Below are 22247 nucleotides of genomic sequence, written 5' to 3'. Positions count from 1 at the left end.
TTTTTAAATCTTTTGCTCAATTCTTTACTTGCCTCCTCTTTTTCATTTTAATGAGTTTTGAGAGCTCTTTATACATCGTAGAGAAAAGTACTTTTTCAGGTGTATTATTTGCAAATTTTTTTCCCAGCCTGTGACTTGTCTTCTCATTCTCTCATCAGGACCTTTCAAAGAAGAGAATTTTTAATTTTTATGAAGTCCAATTTATGACTTCTTCTCTTCTGGGCTGCACTTCTGGTGTCACATTTATACATCAGTTTGGGGGACCTCAACACTATTAAGCCTTCTGACACATGATCATATTGCCATTTAGACCTTCTCTAGTTATTCTCATCAATGTTTTTTTAATTCTCAGTGTACAAAGCCTTACACATATTCTGTTACCTTTCTAATTGTTTCATAATCTCAATGATACTATAAATGACTTCTTCTAATTGTTTGTGGTTAGTATATAGAAATACAATTGATTTTTGCACATGTACTTGGCATTCTGTGGCATTGCCAAGCTCACTTATCAGTTTTAGCAGCTTTTTTGTAGATTCCACCAAATTTTCTGCAAAGGTGGTCATGTAATCTGGATGCCTTTTATTTCTTTTTCTTGCTTTATTGCATTGACTAAACCCTCCAGTACAGAAGAGGCAAGAGCAGTGTTCCTTGTCTAATTCCAGATTTTAAGTAGAAAGCATTCAGTTCTTCTTCATTCAGTGTGAGGCTAGTTGTAGATTTCTATCATGAATTGATGATGACTTTTGTCAAATGCTTTTTCTGCATCTTTTACAACTATTATGTATAGTTTTCCTTTTTCTTGTCAATGTGATGTTATACTCAATAATTTTCAAATGTAGAGAATTTCCCTGTATCATCATGTATTCTCCTTTTTTATATAATGCTGGATTTGATTTGCTAAAATTTTTCTAGAATTTTTGCTTCTATATTTCTGAGGGATAATGATCTGAAGTTTTCTTTTCCTTTATCTTTCTTTGTATGATTTTAATCCTTTGATATTTATTGGCTTATTTTATGGCCCAGGACATGATCTATATTGGGAAATATTCTGTGTATACTTGAAAATAATGTGTATTCAGCAGTCTTTAGATACTATTGTTCTATTAATATCAATTAGGTTTAAGTTGCTTGATGGTATTGTTCAAATCTTTATATCCTTAATGATATTTTATCTATTTGTATAAGAAGTTCTTGAGAGAGACTGTGGATTTGTATAATTCTCTTTTTGGTATTCTCATATTTTTGCTTTATGTATTTGAAGTGCTGACATTAGGTTCATAAAAAAGATTTTTATGTCACTTAATGAATTGATCATTTAGTCATTCTTAAATGCTCTATCTCTGATAATGCTATTTGTCTTGAAGTATACTTTGATTAATATTAACATAGTCACAGCAGCTTTCTGATACTTAGAGTTTCCATTTTATATATTTTCACAGCAGCTTTCTGATATTTAGAGTATCCATTTTATGTATTTTCCATACTTTTACTTTCAACTTACATGTGTCTTTCTAATTTCATGTGCTTTGGCTTTATAAGAACATAGTTATTTGTTCTCTGTTTTTATTAAAATTGAATATCTCTGCTTTTCATTTGGAGGGCTCAGTCCATTTGATAATTGATACAATTTGATAATTTGATAATTGATACAATTATCAATATGGGTAGACTTAAGTCTACTTTCTTGATATTTGTTTTATATTCAGCCCACGAGGTTTTCATTCCTCTCTTACTTCTTCCTTTCTTTCCTTTATATGGATAAATAAAGCATTTTCAGCATTTCATTTTATCTCTGAATTGACTTTTAGTTATACCTGTTTTTGCTTATTTCTTAGGATGGTCGCTATGTAAGTTATATATATTTAATTTATTATAGTATACTTTCATATAATATTACAAAACTTCACAAATCACTCTTGTGCTCCTGTTGCCATATACTTTTCTTCCATATAAGCTATAAACCCCACAATACGTTTTTTAAAAGATTTTATTTATCCATTTGAGAGAGAGCACATGAGCAGCAGGGAGGGGAAGAGGGAGAGGGACAAGCAGACTTTCCACCGAGCAGGGAGCCGGATGTGGGGCTCGACCCCAGGAACCCAGGATCATGACCTGAGCTGAAGGCAGATGCTTAACCCACTGAGCCACCCAGGTGCCCCAAACCCCACAATACATTTTTTATTATTTTCTTTTAAATATCCAATAGTCTTTATCAAAATCTTATATATCTTATGTATATGTATCTTTTATATTTACTTGCAAATTTACCATTTCTGGTCATTTTCATTCTATTTTTTAGATATGGGCTTCTCTATGACATCACTTTTCTTTAAGCCAAAGCACTTATTTTAGCATTTTTGTTGTAGGGGTATTCCAGAGACAGATTTTCCCTGTTTCACCTACAGTTTTGAACAACACAGAATTCTAAATTGATGGTTTTTTTCTTTTCTTTCAATACTTTAAAGATGTTCTATTGTCTTCTGGTCTCCTAATGAGAAGTAAGACTTCATTCTTATAATTATTCCCCAAGATATAATTTGTCTTTCTTCCCCTCAGGATTTTCTCTTTATCTTTGGTTTTCCTTAGTTTGATTATGATATGCCTAGATTTTGTTTTCTATTTATCCTCCTTGTGGTTCATTAAGCTTCTTGCATCTATGTTTTGATGTCTTTTATCAGTCTGGGGCAAATCCCAGGCATTATTTCTTCAAATATGTCTTCTACCCCATCTCTTTCTCTCTTTCCCTTCTGGGATGACAATTACACATATGTTAGAGTATTTAATATTGCCCCATGTGTCTTGGATGTTTTGTTTCATTTTTTGTACTTCTTTTATGTTCTTTATGCTTCATTTTTGATCATTCCTATTGACCTGACTTGAAATTCACAGATTCTTTCCTCTATTGTGTCTGGTCTGTTACTAAACTCCTCAAATGTCTTCTTTATTTCTGATCTTATTGCTTTCAATTCTAGCATTCCCATTTGGTGTTCTTTTATTGTTTCCGTCTCTCTGCTGCAGTTTTCCATTTGTTCATTTATGTTTTTTCACCTTTCCCACCTAATCCTTTAATATATTTCATTATTAAGACATCCTTTTCTAATCATTACAACACCTGAGTCACATCTGGGTATTCTTTATTCTTCTATTGCCTCTTTCCTCTCTTGACCATGAGTCCCATCTTATTGTCCCTTCATGTGTCTCCCAGTTCTTGACTGTAAGCTGGGTTTTGTCTGAAGAATAATAGAGAATGAAGGAGTAATATTTATCCCTGGGAAATGGCAAGTCCTTCTCCTGTCAGTCTGCTATTGTGGGGCTGAATTCATGTGAGCTGTACTTGAAACGGGCGTTGGTTTTGTTGCAGAGTCAGATTCAGTAACTCCTGGCTGTAGTTATGTCGAGGGTGGGCTCAGGCCTTTTCTACTGCAGCACTGGGATCTAAGCCCTAGTGTGACTCTGGCTTTATGCTTTGCAGATGGCTACCACTCTTCTGAGCATGGGAGCTGTCTCTGATTTGCAGCCAATTCCATTTTGTGGGCCCCACCTCTCTGCTCCCCATAAGGTAGCTCTTCTTCCACCACTCTGCCTTTTCCCAAGCCTCTAGAGGGCTGCTAAGGGGTGCTCAGAAGGGTCTGGTGCTCCCAGTCTCCCCCTGCAGTGTACTGTCTTCTCATACACTCAGTACTCCATGCAGCTGCTGCTGGGGCTCCTGCCCCTCATGCCAGTCCCCATGCACGGTCCATGGCTCCTTAAAGTTGGGGCCATGCTCTTGCATCCCTCCTACAGCTGGTTCCCCTCCTGCTGTTGCAGCCTGTATGAAAGGAGTGGGGCCTCTTCTCCCCTAGAATGACCTCATTACTTTCTGGAATTCAATCCATTTGAGTTTCTTTGTATCATCAGCAATCCAAAGGGTTTTCTAAAAGCTAGGACTGGTAGCTCACCTGGCCTGTTCATGCTGTTTAGGTGGGACTGGGGTGGTCTCCTGACACTCTGCATGTTGAGGCCACCTGGTGACTTCTAGATGCTCCTCCAGTACCTGACCCGAGAAAGCCTCGCTGACTCACTCGCTGTCTGGTTCACGGGCCTCCTTTATTTTGAGCATTCCCTGCAGTGCAGTGCTCCTCCATCCTTAACTGCATCTGTGTGTCTTCCTTACCTGGGAGGACTTGTGAGGTCCCAACAGCAGGACTCGGGTTTACCTCTTTTTTTTTTTTTAAAGATTTTATTTGTTTTTTGACAAAGAGAGGGAACATAAGCAGGGGGAGTGGGAGAGGGAGAAGCAGGCTTCCCGCCGAGCAGGGAGCCTGATGTGGGACTCGATCCCAGGACTCTGGGATCATGACCTGAGCCGAAGGCAGACGCTTAATGACTGAGCCACCCAGGTGCCCCCTGGGTTTACCTTTCTAACCGCGGTACCTAGTTGAACATGAAAAATGCTGAGACAACGTTTCCAAAATAAATCAGTTAATTCACAGCATTTCCAGGTGATGAATTTCGGTTTTAATCTCAACAGCATAGTGTAAGTTGAGAATTTCCTGTGTTCTCCATAGTGACGACGAGGACATTTAACCAATGCTGCTGTGGTCAGGAGAAACAGGAGCTGCCTCCACCCCTGACAGACAACACACGGGGAACGATGACACTGACTGAGAAGAGCTCAAGCTTGCATCAGAGCTGCAAGGCTGTTTGACTCCCCCTGGCTTCTGTCAGGAAGTAATTTGTAGTCAAGCCTCTAAAGGTAATAAATTCACAATGTTTCTCTAGCCTATGCTAGAGGAGATTTTTGAAGGTACACAGAAAAAGATTATTTATAAAATAATTCATTGGAAATTGGTTGCACCTTGAAAGGTCGTGGGTGTATAAAGCTTAAATTTCCAACTCAGATTTTCATCACTTGAGAGGGGTGGAGATCAGAAAACACTGCTCAACGCCGTGGCTGGCTGTACTTCTGTGGCAAAAATGTGTGCACAGTGGCTGCAGTAACATCTGATTGTGGCCTTCTTTTGCTTTATCCAGGCTTTGTTCATTAGAGAGAGGACACTGGACAGAGAAAATAACAAGTTCTAGGTTTTAATGCATTTTTTAATAGTGAGAAGCATCTATCCCAACACAGAAGAAAAAAGCCTAGCCAAAAGTGCCACCAAGTGCTCATTTTCTTTTCTTCTCTAAGCGCTCATTTCCTGAATAATCCTTGTGACTGTGGTGGTAAAATGGCCATGTGGTAGCATGACCGAAGAACCCCTGATTCAGACTGGGACATCTGTGAGGGACAGTGCCCAGACAAGCTACGGAGGATGGCCCTCCCACTGGGCGGGTGTTTAAGGACCATGGAAGCCAAGCCTGGCAGGGGTCAAATGATGCAATGTGTGGTGAGGCCAGTGACAGCCCCTCTCTCCCACCTGGCTCTTCTGGAACGGGGTGCAGGCAGGATGGATACCACCTCTCCCTCTGCCTCCAGCGGCCCCAGGGCAGAGTCAGAGGCGATGGCCCCACATCTCAGCCATAGGCTCTCGAAGGAATTCAGGTCCATGCAAAGACAGCAGTCACGCTTTCTTCCAGAAAGGGAAGGCTGCCTTGAGAGCAATCCCAGGGCGTGTGTCCAGACGCTCAGTGGTAGAATCACAGGGTACGGGAGCAGGGCGGGAAGGACACTGCAGCAAATCCTACTGGCCAGTGTAAGGAAGCCTCACGCCCACACACCCCACCACCACCTCAGGCCTGACGGGATCCACGGGGGCGGGTGTGGCAGAGTTATTCACCACCTGGGAGGTCGTGCCCTGGGACCCCCCGAGAGCCCCCAGAAGCTGCTATCAGCCCCCTCCCACCGCACAGCCACGACCCCTCTCAACACTCCCAGCACGGGCCGTGGGAGTCTCGGAAGTCCCACTTCACAAGGCTCCACGGTTGACTGCCGGTGATTTCTGAGCCTGACGTCATGCTCTCGGGTTACTGACAGCAGGGTGCTGAGAGCACAGCACTATGGCTGCGAATCCAGGTGCTTCCGTGCCCCTCCACGTCCAGGGAGCAAATTCTGTTCTCAACTTGACTCTCTCATTTTAGTGCAGGGCTAAGGGAGTGATGACCACACTGAAGGGGAGACATGGTGCCGGATTCAGAGCGAACGCCGAGGCTCCCACTGCACCAGGGGGGACAGCTGAAGAGGCTTTGCCGGCGCCCTGAGGGACAGAGGCGGGCCGCTGCCCTGGAGCCTGCCCGCCCTCCTTCTCTGTTTTGGCAGCCAGCTGAGAAGTCACCGGACTTAGGGGAACATGGTGAACCGCTTCACAGAGAAATTCCAGCTGGTTCCTTCATTCAGCATCTTCTGAGTCTTCCGAGTCTTGGGAAATTTTAACGACTCTCTTCCCTTCCCTCCTCCACAACCTGCTCTGGGTCCAACACGCAGGGCCCAGAGGCAATGTCTCCATTACGGAAGCCCAGAAACCCACAGCAGAAGCCAAGGCTGAGCAGGAAGCCTCGTGTCCCTTTTGATAAAGACACATCAGAGGACAAAGGAGGCAGACGAAGCGATGCTTTTAGGCTTACATGTACTTGAATTACCCATCTTCAGGACTGGGGGCGATGCTGGTTTTCCAGGGTGTGGTGGAAGGAGTACACAGGTGAGACTGGGGCCGTGGGGCCGTGCGGTGCTGGAGCCCAGACGGAACCCGGTCAGAGCACAGCTGTGTCCTCGGTTCTCCTCCGGAGACCGGGACTCCACCAACAAGCAGCAGAGGTTTCCAGACTCCTGACCTACTTTCACTGTGTGTGAAGACTATTTATGATGAGAAGTAATAACTACTATTAATTGAGGCCTTCCCTGAAAGCTCGATGTGCACTGTCTTGCTTAATCCTCACAATGACCCAACTTCATAGCCAGGGACCCCGGGACAGAGATGCTGAGCAGCTTCCTCAAGGACACACAGCACTGGTGGGACTGGTTCTGAATCCAGCACCTCACCTACCACGTCTGCCCACTTCCAATTCCCCCAGGAACAGGTCCGTGACACCGTGACAATCCCATCTTTCACCCCACAGCATCCAGCTGAGTGTCCGGCTCATAGAAAGTGCTTAAACAGTATCAGCGAATGAGTAAAAAATCTTAACATTTAAAAAAAAGTGTTCAGTGAGCTCCTCCAGGGTTAAGGTCTGCACTGAGAAGCTGGCCAGCGGTCCAGGCCAGAGTGGGCTTGGGCCAAGCGCAGTGTGGGGGCCCTCCCGGCATGATGTTACTCTCTCCCGCTAGGGGCTCACCTGTGAGGACTGAAGAAGACCTCCACCATCAGGGCAGATGCCAAGGGCTGGGCAAACACACTTGCATGATGCAGGGTGGAAACGTGATTGTGGGGGAGCTCCCAGCCCACACCTAACTTGCAGGGTCGCAGCCCCCAGGAAAACATGCACCTGGCTCTGTACCGACTCAAAGTCCACTCCCATGCGAAGGCAACTCTGCGGCCTCATCAGCAGTGAGCCCTCTAAAGAAATGTGTGGGGGCGCTCCCGGGATCCCAGCCCACAGTGGGCTTCCGTGATTTCAGTGGCTTCTCGACAGGAAAATAACCAAAGAAGGGACCCACGTTGCTTCCCCCATATTTCCTGGAGCCACAACCATCTTCTGATGAAGCCCCAGCAGGGCCTCAGAGGAAGAGGACGCTTGTAAGCCACACATCAGTCGTGGAAAGGGACATACGTCAAATCCCAGTGGACATAACTAAAAAAGAAGTGTGTGCAGGGCTGCCAAATACCCAGCATGCCCACAATCACCCTGCACTTCAACAATTGCCCAGACCCCGTTCTTGGGATGCGTGACGGCCCCTGGCTCTGATGGTGCTGGACTGGTGAGCGTGTGTGTGCGACTGGTGAGCCAGGGCCCTTCTCTGCATGCAGCCGGACCTGCGTGGGATGCAGGAGAGAAACCAGGAGAGGCCCAGGACTTGCGAGGTCAGCCTGTGTGTGCACACAGAGGAAACTGCATGCAGCAGTAAGACATGCCCAGCCCACAGAGAGAGCTGCAAGGGTCACCTGAGCAGATGGTCTGTCGTGCCTTGTCCTGGGGCGCGGGTTCGAAGCAGCCCACGACAGGGCCTCCAGGTAGGGCAGGTAGCGCTGAACAGCCTCGGCCAGAGCGCTGTCATCCTCCAGACTATACCTCCTTTCCTTATCCACACTCAGCTTTGAGCTCCTGAAAAGCCAGAGAAAACCATGAGCCTGTCCCACGTTTGTTCACGTTGATTAGCCGCCTGGGCATCTGCTTCAGGCGAGAGAAACGCACGTGGACGGCCTCGGTGACCGAGCAAGGACACAGGCCTCGTTGCCAGAGGGTGAGGTCCTGACTCCTTGGCGCACATCAGCCACGGGCTTGAGTCTCTCACCCATCTCCCTGAGCCTGGTGCTCTGACGCGCCTCAGAGCCATTGTGGGGACCTGATGAGTGACCCCTAGAGAGGATCGGGCCTGGAGATGTCCTCAGCATGGCCCCTCTGAGCCCCCAGGGTGGGAGACAAGCTAACACACAGACGTGGAACAGCCAGGACTTACTGCAAGTCCAACAAGAATCTGAGAAGCAGAGAGCAGGCGTACACAGCGGCCGGGGGCACAAGAGGTCTACCTGAAAGGGGTCTGAGGTCAGGGAAGTGGAACGGTGGGGGCGGGGTGCAGGCAAAGGAGGCAAAGGTGGAACAAAGAGCCAAGCGCAGGTGTGAGGTCTGAGCGAGGACAGGCTCACGCAGAGCCCTGGCCACCAGCGGGAGTGGAGGTGGAGGCAGCCAGACCGAGGGCGGACCTTGCTACAAACAGGGCAGGAGCCGGACCGAGGGCGGACCTCGCTGCAAACGGGGCAGGAGCCGGACCGAGGGCGGACCTCGCTGCAAACGGGGCAGGAGCCGAACCGAGGGCAGACCTCGCTACAAACGGGGCAGGTGGACATCACACAGTAATGGGGGTACAGCCCCATAGAGGAGAAGAAGCCCTCCCAGGTCCCACCACCTCCCAAAGCCTCAGCAAACACCCCATACGCACAACTGTTCTGAGGCACCTCTACAGGAGTGAGGTAGGGAGACCCCGGGCAGTGGTTTGGTGCTCGTGGCGGAGAGTGACCAGAGACACCACTCCCGACTCCCACACCCTGTGAACGTGCTGGGCTCCAGGGTCAGGGCTCGGGGGCAGGCAGGTGGCGGGAGGCATGAGGTCCATAGTCAGCTGACCCTGAGACAGGGAGATGATCCTGGGTCCCCCGGTGGCCCAGTGGGATCCCGGGTCCTTAAAAGAGGATGAGGAGGTGGAGGGGGTGTCCGAGTGATGTCATGGAGGAAGCCCTCCAGCTCTGAGGGAGGACAGGCCACCAGCCAGAGAACGCAAAAGGGAGGACAGTCCCAGCCTGGCCCTCGAGAAGGGGCCGGCCCTGTGACACCTGGGCTTTAGCTCAGTGAGGCCCAGGTGGAGCTTCTGGCCCACGGAACTGTGGAAGCCACTAAGTCTGTGATTGGTCACAGTGGGAAACTAAGGCAGTGCCATACGCTTCCACATTGTGGCACCTTCACGACCAGAAAGCCCCGTGTACACGGGGACCGTGCCAGGCAGACGGGCTGGAAGCTGGAATGACAGATAAGATACTTTCTGTTTTCCACCGGGCGGCGAGATGGAAGTGGTTCTGAAGCCAGATGTTTGGCCCAAACCAGAGGCACAGAGGGAGCGGCCGGTGGCCAGCTACCAGCAGGTGGTCAGGGCCACGGGTCTCAACAGGTGCCGGGACATAGACACTGGAACTCATCCTGTCCCTCAGTGGCCTCCTGTCTGGATCAGCTCCCTTTCCTCTCATTACCCTGGCTGTGAAGAGCTGAGCTCTGTGGCCACCCCTCTCGCAGCCTGGACGCACTGACCAGAGCTTCCCAGCCCGTGGACATCTCTGCTGTGTGCATATCACCCGTCCCCAAAGGGCCAAGTGCATCCTAAATGGGGCAGGAAGCCACACAGCAAGACTCTGTGCAGAGACCCCTCTGTGTTACTAAATACTCTGACCTCTGGATCCCTGAGAAGGGCTTGCCTAACAGTGAATTCCTAATCCTGGCATCCCGTGCAAACTAGAGAGGCTGAGAACTTCCCAAACCATCTCTTCACAAGTTCTCCTCTCAGTTTATTTTTTCTCCTTCGCTGTGCTGTCCACGGCTGGCCCTACTCTGCCCACTGACCATACATCTCTGCAGGTGACAAGGCACCAAACGCCAATCTGGCCGTAGACCACAGGCTTCACCGTTACCCTTTCTTTTCTCTCCTTACCCGCACATCCACACACTCCTTCAGGCTGACCCAGAAACACGCCCTGTATCCATCCACGTCTCCCACCTGCACTGCTGCCTCATCTGGGTCACCTGCAGTCAGGCGTGGGCGCCCGGAAGCCATGGGGGCCTCTGGAAAAACTGCCCCAGGTCCCATCACTTATGGGTAAAAGCTCCAATCACATCCTACTTCCCTGGCCATTCATTCACCTCGTAGCTTAGAGGCGCCTTCCCCAACCATCCAATCGGAGGTGTGCTCCAGTCATTGTTTATTAGATCACCCTAAAATATGGTCTTCAGAGCGTTTATTACTAGCTGAAATTACCTTCTTTATTTACTATGTGCTTTTTGTTGCTAGATATCCTTTCACTAGAATGTAAGCCGCTTGAGTGTAGGGATCACGTTCCTCTATATTCTTCTTGTTCTCGGCTCCAACCCCAGAACTTACACAGAGCCTAACTCAGCATTGAAAGAGACGTGTGGACTGAATGAATGACTCAGATACATCCATTAAATTCCGGGTTAATGCAGAGTTAGCCTAAAACGTTAGCATTTCACATGATTAACCTGTTAAGTGACACTTTTCCTGTGAAATCTAAAAACTGTTATCAGTGAAAGTGAGTTCAGGATAACAAAGCTGATTAATTGTGGTGTAGTGGGGGTGATCAAATTATGGACTAATTTGAAAGAAAAATGTCTTATTTCCTTTTTTTTTAAGGAAAATGAGTTTTTAAGTTATATAAAACACAATTCTCCCAGTCTCTGTTAGGCCTCTTTGACAACCACAAATACTGTTTGTGTAGAAAGAACCGGACAGGTTTCCTACGGCAACTCTATAAAACCTCAAATTGTGCTCTCCGTAGTGGATGTTCATACATGTAGCAGCTGATTTTTGAATAATAAATAATTGTAAGCAATTATAGCTCTGACATTTACATAGAAATATATGTGGGTGGGCTTTTTCGCATACTAAATGCATTTGACCTTCATGTAAGTAAATACTGGGTTTTAAAATTTGTATTTTTTTAATTACCTGCCAGAAATACCCTTGACGTTGAACAAAAATATCCCAGACTGCTAGAAAGATGGCACAGCTTACCCGATGTTAGTATGAGGTTTAGAAAAACAGCACACATGAGGGGCACGGACTCATCTCCTGGTTTTCATTTCTTCCCATCCTTTCTGTGCTGATTTTTTTATCTGGAGAGACTTTGCTTTTAAGCAATCATTTGATTTTCACTTTTTTTTAATTAATTATTTGAGAGAGAGAGAGGATTTTCACTTTTACTTACAAGTGTACCAACTACGGTAAAGTTTCATGACAATTCTAGAAATGAAGTGTTTCGATGTGCCAACAAGAGGGCCGGGCCCTCAGTTCCCCAAGCACAGAGGTGAGGCCTTAGAAAAAGCCATAAATGGAGGGACATGGGGTTTCCCACACTCAGGGTCCCATGTGTGTGTGTGTTTCTGGGTGTGTGTGTGTGTTTCTGGGTATGTCTGTGTGTGCGTCTCTGTGTGCGTCTGGTCTGTGTCTATGTCTTGTAGGCTGCGTCAGGCTGGGTTACTGTAAATAAAATGCTCAATTTGCAATAACCATAATTACTTTTAGTGACCAGGCAACAGTATCTTAAATAGTTTATATAAACATGATGGTTTGTTACTTATATGAGGGTCTTTAGTGTGATTTTGACACACTTCAGGAAATTACTGGGGTTTTAGGTGGGTATGTAAATCATTATAGAATTCCCACTCTAAGTAATGCAAAACAGGATCCCAGCTAGTTTTTTCATGTAGGAAGTCTGATTTTCAAGAATGGATCACTACTGTTAGGTGTGGTATTTGTATGTATTTCATAAAAGCTGCGACTTACAGAAAATCTTATTTGTGTTTAATTATCTTGTTAATAAAGTTGTCCGGTTTTTATTTCTAATGCCTTTTCAAGCTACACCAAATCAGACCTCACATGTGTGCCAATGATAAGGACTTCACGGTTCTTCGATCTCCAACCACGGCTCGAGTTTCCTGGACCAACACTGAATGGATGAAATCCCGTGTTCTGTGGGGTCTGGGTGTATTTTAAAGGAGGTCAGTTTACTTCACCGGTAGATTGTCTTTTCTCGACACTAATTGTTAACCTCACAAAAGTGCCTCCAAATTGTCTTGTTCATCTTGTTTGTTTGTGACGCCCTAAGATGTTAGGGTGATGAGCATGGCCATCAGTTTCTCGGGCAGCACTGGAGCAGTTAACAGGCAAATGGACTTTCGCCTGTCATTCAGTTTGAAGTAGGTCAAAACCTTTAAGTACATATTTTCCACTTCAAAAACACTAAAAATGTTTTATGTGTAGGACTTTACTACTCTCTTTTCCACTTGCATGTACTGAGCTTCTAGCTCCAAATAATATGAGATGCTTTCGGTCGTCACCCAATTTGCTAAAGGGAGAAAAACTCGAACTGGGAACAAAATCTTTACAGAGAGCACACAGTGAACCTGGTTCTCATTCCCTGCTCAGTAACGGTAACCGTACGTAACAACAGTTTGCTCTGCACATACACCCTTCAAAGCCACCTGACACGATGCTCCTGGGCACAAGCCCATGTGAACTCACCGGAGTGCCGGACACACGGCTGGCCTCCTGCTCTCAGAGCGTCAACAAAGGGCAGGCTTCAGTTCTCAGGGGCCCCTCCCGCTTCCCCTCTGTTCCTTACTTGGAGGATCTGCAGCACTGCTGTGCCCACGTTCTGGCTTTCACACGCAGTGCTTACTCTGGTCAGGACAAGAGCAGGGCTGGGCATCCTGAAGACGATTCTAACCTCATCTGGGTAAGTTAATCTCTCTAAAGGTCAGCTGTCTTGTACGAAGCGTGCCAAGTGTCACTCTGGCCAATTGTGGATACTTACGAATCGGTCAAGTACAGAACGCTCAATAGAGCATATGTAGACTGCATCTGCCCTGTGGAGTGAAGAAAGCGAGGAAGGATTCTTGGTTGGTGTAGCTGCCCATATAACAATTCAAAAGCATCCTTCACTGATTCAACAAATATTGACCAAATGTCAACCTCCTGAAAGGCCCATGCCAGGTGCCAGCAGTCTCCAGGCCAGAAGCTGCATCTGGGGAGGCGCCGGGGGAAAGAAGGCAGAAGCGTAATAATGTCCTTATCTCAAATGGGGCGATCGGAGGACACCGACTTCTTCACAATGACATAAACCTGCACTCTAAGAATATCTGCACACCCAAAAGGTGATGGTTACAAAGTGAATGTAAAATCAGAGTTACAAACACTAAAGACAACAAAAGCAAACCAGTCACACTCCACAGAGGAAAAGGAAGTGGGCAGAGACACCAGGGCCTCACTGAGATGTCCGGCCATAAAAAGTGCCACCTAACATTGCTCAGGAAAGCTGCATGTGAAATAGAGACAGTCCAAGGGGTGAAATTTCAAAGGACGGCCAGATTCATTAGGCAGCAAATAAAAAGAGAGAACACAGGAATGGCAGTACTAATTTTAGAAAAATGGAATCCAAGACAAAAGCATTAAAGGCAACCAAGGCACCCTTTGGAAGTGACCGTGGGTATAGGAATCACCAAGAAAGATGTGACCCAGCAACTCTTATGTGCCCGATGTCAGAGCCTCAAAATGTTTAAGGCAAAATATATTAATGACAAAAGGAAAATTTACAGAAACAGTTTCTAAGAAATTTCAATAAGTCAAAATGTAATTAAGGACATATTACAAACCATATAAAATTATAAACTATGTATAAAAATCTGTACCCTGCAAATAGTGGATACAATATCTTTTTAAAGTATCCATTGAATATCAGTAACAAGACCATACAAAAAAGGCCACAGAGAAAAACCTCAAAATTTCCAGAAGGTAAAAACTGAACAGGTCACGTCTGACTAAAATGAAATAAAACTAGGCAGCAATTTAAAGTTTAAAAACAACACATATATGAAAAACTGGACCCTTACTGTTTCCAAAAGGTATAAAATTACAATTACAGAAAATATAGAACATTTCTGACTGATATCAGCCAGTCAATCACAGGATGGTGCCAAATCTATGCTCAAAATCTAATGCACAGACTTGTGTAACTTCATTACTTTTAAAAAATGAATGAATAAAAACATGAACAAAACATTCCATTCAAGAAGTTTTTTTAAAAAAATAGGTCTAGGGCACCTGGGTGGCTCAGTGGGTTAAGCATCTGACTTCGGCTCAGGTCATGATCTCAGGGTCTGGAGATCGAGTTCCGCATCGGGCTCCCTGCTTAGCGGGGAGCCTGCTTCTCCCTCTCCCTCTGCCTCTCTCCCTGCTCATGCTCTCTCTCTCTCTCAATATAACAAATAAAATATTTTAAAAATAGGTCTAAAAAAGGAAGAAAAAACAATAGGTCTAAGGATAGTAGAAATAAGAAAATCCAAAGATAATTAATTTTAAAAATCATGTTAAAAATAGGGCACAAACTGAGGGTTGCTGGAGGGGAGCTGGGTGATGGACATTAAGGAGGGCACTTGATGTAATGAACACTGGGTGTTTTATGCAACTGATGAATCACTGAATTCTACCTCTGAAACTTAAAAAAAAGTGAAGAGTGCCTCATTTAAAAATAAATAAATACATTAAAAATGACAAGACTAACAAGTATATGTACATTGAACGGTTTTTTTAAATTATAATACAATTCTAAACATCACACCACGTTAACAAACTTGGAAATCCTTATGAAAAGGATGACCGTCCTCTGTAAAAATATAAATGCCTCAATTTCACACAATAAAAACTGTGAGCACATTTGACCAATAGTCTTGGAAGACAATGAAAGTGCTAGGAGATATACCTCAAAGGAAGATTATAAAAAATATGTATACCAGGAAATAGATAATTTCAGTGCTAAAGAAAGTTTTGCAGAAATTTTGTGAAAAGAGGGAAAACCACTGTCCATACCCTGATGACAGTCTAACCGTGACCCCAGCCTCAGGGAGGGACAAAGCCAGGACGACACCAGGGCCATGTACCCCTGTCCTGGATGCTGAGATGGTCCACCAGGCAGAGTGCCAACAGGAAACATGCGGAAGTAGGAGGTCTGAGTACTTGAACAGGACGCTATTTACAGAGGCACACAGGACTGAGAGGAGCGACAGGGATAACCGTGGAGAACCACCAGATCAATAGGAGGGAGCAGGGAGGGGGTCATGGGATCAGACACTCTGCCCAGGTCCCACTGCCATCCTGATCCGCTCTGCCCTCTAAGCTGGGGTGAATCCCACTGGAGAACCCCAGCCTCAGCCTGAGGACACGGGGACCTACTTGTGCAGACCAGGAACTCCCATCCCTCAGAGGCCAGAGCCAGGAGTAGGAGGCACAGGAATCTGGGAATATCCCATCAAGGCTTTCCGAAATGGGGCTCTGCTTTTAGAGCTGGGATGAGTGGTTTACTTAGGTTCAACCCTGTCAAAGACAGAAATTAAAAATCCAGCCTAGAGACGGCTAACAGAACTCTGCTTTCATTAGCAACTGTACCGAGTGTCATCCATGGTACAGACTGAAAAAATATTTCTACAAAATAGGATAAATGAAAAGTTACTAGCCTTAAATATAAAGGTTCTATACTGAAACAAAACAGAAAAATACAAAAAATACTTTTCATGTGGACAAAGATCATGCATAGGAAATTCATATGGAAAATTCCAATCTCAAATATGAATCTTTTTAAACTTTTAATCTCACTTATTAAAAAAAACAAAGATAAGGTATCATCTTTCATAATAGAACTGGCAATCTTAAAAAATGACAATATTGATGCTGGGAGGAAGGCAGTCATCCAGGGGTCTGTTCAGCAGCCTCACCTGGTGTGCAAATGCTGGTCTTTGGGTGATACCATGCTCTGGTCTTTCTCACCCCGGCCGTACAAGGAGTTAGTCTGTGCTCACGGTGGAGTTCAAGGTTATCTGGGATAGTGCGCTTCATGGTTAGTCAAGTTAAATCTTCACTCGGAAGGAAGAAGCACTGGACGGCACTGAAATGTCCAGCTGTAAAGACCAGTGCAGAGTAGGCAATCATCCAAAACAAAAACGGGAATCCGAGATAGCCTGGCTTTGGTTTTTGGTTGTTTTTTCTTGCAGAGAAGGCTTACACACACTCACAGACTATAATGGCATGTTTTCTGACAAAGGAGGTGTAGAAAGGATACACCTTATTAAAAAAAACAAAGATAAGGTATCATCTTTGATAAGATTCATATTTGAGATTGGAATTTTCCATATGAATTTCCTATGCATGATCTTTGTCCACATGAAAAGAGGTGGTGTTTTGTTTCAGTATAGAACCTTTATATTTAAGGTAGAAAAGCTAGGCACAAGAAGTAGAAGGACATGTTTCCTACCCTCAAGAAACTCATAGTCCAGCCGGTGAGAGAGCTAACATGGCGAATTGTGTTTTCAGTGTGTCCAAGTCCCTTGGGTGTGTTCACTCACTCACTCTCACTGGATTTGGAAATGAAATTCTTGGTGGCTTAGCCGCTTCACTTATTAGAGGAACACCAGCTTAAGGCAGATACCCATGTTTTTGTGTCACTGAGATTTTTCTATCTAAAGTTTCAGAATAGTCTCTCTCTTAGGGGGGAAAGAATGGGCCTCCCAAACTTCCCTAAGCCTTTGGGGAAGGCCCTTTTCACATTCTATAAACTTGAAGAATCTGGCACCATGGCTGAAGAATGAGACAAACCTAAGTGGCTCCCTGTGGTCTGTCTTTGGACTGAGTTCCAACTTGCCCGCGTTTCAGTTCCCTTCCCTCCAAGAACAGGACAGGCTTTAGGAACCCCTCAGTGCGTGTAGTGAGGATGAAATGAGATGTCACTGCTCAGTAGAGGTTGCTATTTCTGGCAACAGGAAAACTTTCACGACTGAATTCTGCTTTTTGTACTAACGTGAACATAAATTCTTACTGGGAAATGAGAAATCTTGACTTTTCTGCTTTCAGCCAAGGTTCTGAAGATGCAGGGCTTTCCAAAGGTCTTGGGAAAGGCAGGGGAAGGGCCACTGGGATGTCTGTCATGAGGACGGCACCTGGCTCGAGGGTCACGCCAACGCGTCTTGCACCCCTGGGCTAGGACACGGTAGAGAAGGACTTGTCCACCCTCCGGACCCTCTACGCCACAAACACAATACGTTCAAACAAGAACAAGCTGGATGGATGCCGGCTGTGACCAGAGAGCAGTCTGCTTACCTGGCTGTGTCGGAAGCTTCCAGATGCTGCGGGTAGGTGTGGGGAAGGGTTGAGAGTTCCTGGGCCATCACGTGCTGGGTGTAGTCGTCCTGCCACGTGAAGCCTGGGGAAAGTTGAAAAGTGCATTATCAACCCAGAAGTTGAGCCAAAGGTCTTGTTTCAGTCTCAGGATAAACTGCTACCATTTCAAAGTTTGCCCTCAAAGCCATCGACAACCCATGGCTCCCTCTCACTGCGGTTTATTAATAAGGTCTTCTCCTTATAGAAGTCCCTGTCTTCTGAGACCACTAGACCAGAAACAGGACGGACGCTTTCCCGGATGAGAAGCACGAGGCCCAGGGGTGCCATGGCTGGATGCAATGAGCTGTCGCCAGGTGCACATTTCACTTGGAAGAGGGATCTGTCCCCGTCAAAGACTCAGACTTTCTCACGGAAAAGTTCTGGTCACAGCAAAGACTTTCTTGACCCAGATGTGTGCACATTTACCCACCACTTGGCCGCTAGCCTGCCTGCTCACCGCCACATCTCGGGCAATTTGTTCTGACTCCATCCTGCCGAAGAGCCACACAGTGGTAATGAAATAAGGGTATTGTTACTGTGAAGGCAATTATCACGGGGCTTAATGTGCTGTATCTGGGAGCCAATTACATTATATTTATACTCAAATGTTATGACAAAGAGCTTTATAACAAGAGCGAAGTAGTTATGAAGGCAAAATCCATGTGATTATGCATTAATTACATGCACTGCAGATCACATGATAATTATGCTCAGAATTACCAAATAACTCCCAAGAATAATTATTATGCAATTTGTACATTTTAGATCTTATGGTAACACTTTAGCACTTAGAACTACCCCATGCAATTATCCATAATTATCTAATCACTAAATATCATGTAATTACAGAGATATATTTTTATGCCCTGTTCAAAAACACATTACCAAAATCTTCAAATCAGGACGGCTCTGTGCCTGTTTATGTGTGTGTGTGAGTGTGGTACAGGGAGGTCCAGAACTTGCTGAGAACCACATGTTCTGGGGAATAAAAAGAAGGGCTCAGCAGATATAAGCTGCCTTCATGAACACACTTGAATTCTTTTTTCAAATGCAAATCTAACATTTTTTTTTTTACACTTACAAATGGCAAGATTCAAACAGTTGGAACATTTCTAAATCTCAGAAGTCTCTAAGGCATTACCCAAAAGAGAAGCTGATGGGGAAATTCACCAAATGGGCTGGCCTCCTATGGCAACTCGTTCTAAGCTGCTCTGCATGAATATAGCATTTAGAGAATGGGTCACTGCAGGGAGACCCACCCCACAGTCACTGTTACCCTTACTTTAGGATTAAATGTACTTAGTAATAAGCAAGAATCTTCCATTTGCCAAAAGCAACTAAAAAACCACCCATATGAAGTGTATGCTTATGCGGCTGTTAACCATTGGTTCATTCCCAGGAGTATTCTCAATTGAAAGCACAGTTGCGATATTAGCATAATCCTAGCACTGTGGATTTTAGAGAATAAGCATAGTTTAAACATGCCATTCCCAAAAGGGTGGTCTTAATATCTACCAGGAAACAAAAAAATCAAGAGCATAAAAGGAAGTGCCTATAAAAAAACTTTCATCTGTAAAATTTAAAATAACAAAGCATCAATAATATTTTTTTATCTGAAGAGCAGAAGAGTCTGAGCTATGTCAATTCTGGGGTCTGTGAGGAGGACTCCGTCACAACAGTTGGCCAACTGATACAAGTGTTATATACAGGCAATCTGAGGGGGACCCTGAACCCCTAGACTGGCTTCTAAGCTTTCCTGGGAGCAGGCAGAAACCGGGCACTTGGATATAAAAACCAAAGCAGTGCATACACTGGGGCTTAGACGTCCTCTCTGAACGCCTCTCCAAGGCATACTGGAGGAGCCAAAACCCCGGGAAGAGAGGACCTGCTTCCAGGAAGATGGAGAAGATGTACTTTCCCCTGCCCTGCCCTCCAGGCACAACTAAAACCCTGGAGATGGTATGCACAGAAGGCTCTGAAGGGAGGGCAGGAGACAGGTGGCTGTGCTCCCAGCGAATCCGAGGAACCACACGTGCGGGGTGCCCTGGGCTGTCCTCTGGCCTGTGCACCTCACACTGGAGCTGAGGCAGCAACCTGGGAGCACCAAGTGCAGGAGAAGCCCTGACTGAGGTCGCCTCTCCCCAGCCGGAGGGCCAGGAAGGGATTGAGTTAGCACATTTTAGACAATAACAGCTCTCCTCCCATCAAACACCACCAAAAAAAACCTAGCCCAACCATACCCATGCTAACAAAGGCCAAGGGGAACCCTGGGCATCCTCTCTTGTAAAGCTGGAATGAGGCCCCTGACCTCCCCTGACCTTGCCAGGGTCAGGGGAGCAGTCAGGTAGGGAGTGGGTGGTATGCCCACCCCCCATGTCAGACCCCCATAGAGACCACATGGGGAGTTCAAACTCCCACCAGCCACCCTGCCCAGCATATGGACAAGATCCCTTCCCTCTGATGTCAGCAGAAATCTTGGGGGGAACCTGGATTTCCATGCCATGTTAGTAACAGAGACCCCCCCCCACACACACACCTTGGCAGAGCAGTGTCAGAAAAAGCTGTAAAACACAAGGCTTAAATGAGATCCAGATGCTTGTAATAGAATACTAAAATGTTCAGGCTTCAACAGAAAATCAGCTGTCATATCAAAACCGGGAAGATCTCAATCTGTAGCCACTAACACCAAGGCTGGAAGATTTAGCATTACCTGCCAAAGACTGTACGGCAGGCTTACTGAAACTGCCTCAGTGAACAATTATGAACACACTTGAAAGAAATGAAAAACCAGAAGGCTTAGCAAAGAAACAGAAAGTCTCAGCAAACAAATACAAAAAGAACCAAATGGAAATATTATAACTGAAAAATACAATAACCAAAATAAGCAGCTCAAGCAGATGCACTAAATAGAAGGATGAGGGGCAGAGGGAAAAACCCATAAACTAGGAGAACAGAAATCACCCAATTCCAACAATAGAGAGAAAACAGTCTGAAAAAAAATATGGGCAGAGCCTCAGGGAGTGTGGGACTGTAACAAAAGATCTAACATTCATATCATCAGAGTCCCAGAAGGCGAGACAAGGAAGGCAGGGCTGAAAGGGCATTCAGAAACATGATGGCTGAAAACTCAACTTTGGCGAGAGATAGAAACCTAAAGATTGACAGAGCTGAGGAAACAGGGTAAACCCAGTCTCCTCTAAGACACACAGGCAAACTTCTGAAAACTAAATGCAAAGAAAAAATCTTGACAGCAGCTAGAGAAAAATGACACCTTACCTACGAGGGAAACACAATCCAAAAGACAAAGGATTTCCGATCAGAAACCACAGAGGCCACGAGGAAATCACACAACTTTCTTCAAGTGCTGGAAGAAAGGAACCATCAGCCCCGAATCCTGAAAATCTACTAATGCAGATACCCATCAAAAATATCCTTCGGGGGAGCACCTGGGTGGCTGGGTCAGTGAAGTGTCTGCCTTCAGCTCAGGTCATGATCCCAGGGTCCTGGGATCGAGTCTCGCGTTGGGCTCCCTGCTCAGCAGGAGTCTGCTTCTCCCTCACCCTCTGCCCCTCCCCACTCATGCTCTCACAAATACATAAATAAAATCTTTTTAAAAATTAATTGATTAAATGTCCAATGTGCACACTCTGCTATAATATGCACTTTGCAAGAAGCAAGATCACAACAGATATGGTCATACACCCAGAAAACCACCAACTCAGCACCAGACAGGAGGACGTCACCAACTTTCTAATGTAAAACTTACCATTCACGGATTTTTTATTTTATGCGATCTATAAATTTGACCATTAATGAAATACAACGTGAATCTATTTATCACTCTAGAAGGGGTGTCACTGGAACATTTCCACCTGCCACTATTTAGTTTTAAGATGGTAGAGAGAACACAAACAGAATGTAAAATTCATGTTGATCCCTTATAGCAAATTCCATCAACGTTATCAGTCAATGCTAGACTATAAGCTTTATTAACAAAGAAAACTGAACCAGAGTGTAGGCTACATAAACTTGATTTCCATCTTGTGTGCGTGTGTGCGTGCACGCGCATGAGCCGGCGTGACTCACTTCCTACATGAAACGGTCTCCTGCCAGAGACACTGCCACTTACTTGCGCCCGTGAGTCCCAGGGGCTGAGGATGCAGCTTGTGGCCGCTTAGCTCGCTTTACCTCCACAGTCTGGCTGCTTTGCTTCCTGGGCGTACAGACACAGAACTTCATATATGATTGGAATTCGCTAAATATTTGGAAATAAGTTGGTAAAGTAGAGGGAGTCAGGAACATATTAGGCATTTAGTTTTCTAATCTGTGAAGATCTGAGTGTGAAAAAAGACACAGTTCCTGCTCCCATTAAGGGACATACATTCCCACAGAGGGAGACCCAATAAAGACAAACACACAATTAAATAAGATGTTGGTCTGTGGTAAATGCTATGAGGAAAGCAAACTGGTGATGGGTGAAGAAAGATGGGCAGCCGTAGACAGGTGAGGGTGGTGGACAGGTGAGCAGAGTGGGCAGGGAGCGTGGTGGACAGGGGAGCATGGTGGACAGGGGAGCGTGGTGGACAGGGGAGCATGGTGGACAGGGGAGCGTGGTGGACAGGGGAGCATGGTGGACAGGGGAGCGTGGTGGACTGGGAGCATGGTGGACAGGGGAGCGTGGTGGACA

At 45.7% G+C, this 22247-nt stretch overlaps 1 protein-coding gene across 1 annotated transcript in view; it reads right to left on the bottom strand.

Annotated features, from left to right (window-relative positions):
* Positions 1–22247, bottom strand: part of PTPRN2 (protein tyrosine phosphatase receptor type N2) — a 715790-nt gene that overhangs the window by 448788 nt on the left and 244755 nt on the right. The window contains exons 4-5 of the mRNA XM_081800880.1: positions 17501–17603; positions 8019–8178 (exon numbers count right to left, since the gene is read on the bottom strand). Of these exons, the coding sequence (XP_081657006.1) occupies positions 8019–8178; positions 17501–17603 (263 nt within the window). The remainder of the gene's footprint in view (positions 1–8018; positions 8179–17500; positions 17604–22247) is intronic.

This window comes from Leptonychotes weddellii, chromosome 12 (assembly GCF_054177405.1).
Source record: "Leptonychotes weddellii isolate Sample4059 chromosome 12, ASM5417740v2, whole genome shotgun sequence".
NCBI lineage: Eukaryota > Metazoa > Chordata > Mammalia > Carnivora > Phocidae > Leptonychotes > Leptonychotes weddellii.
This window is presented reverse-complemented; position numbering and strand designations above follow the sequence as displayed.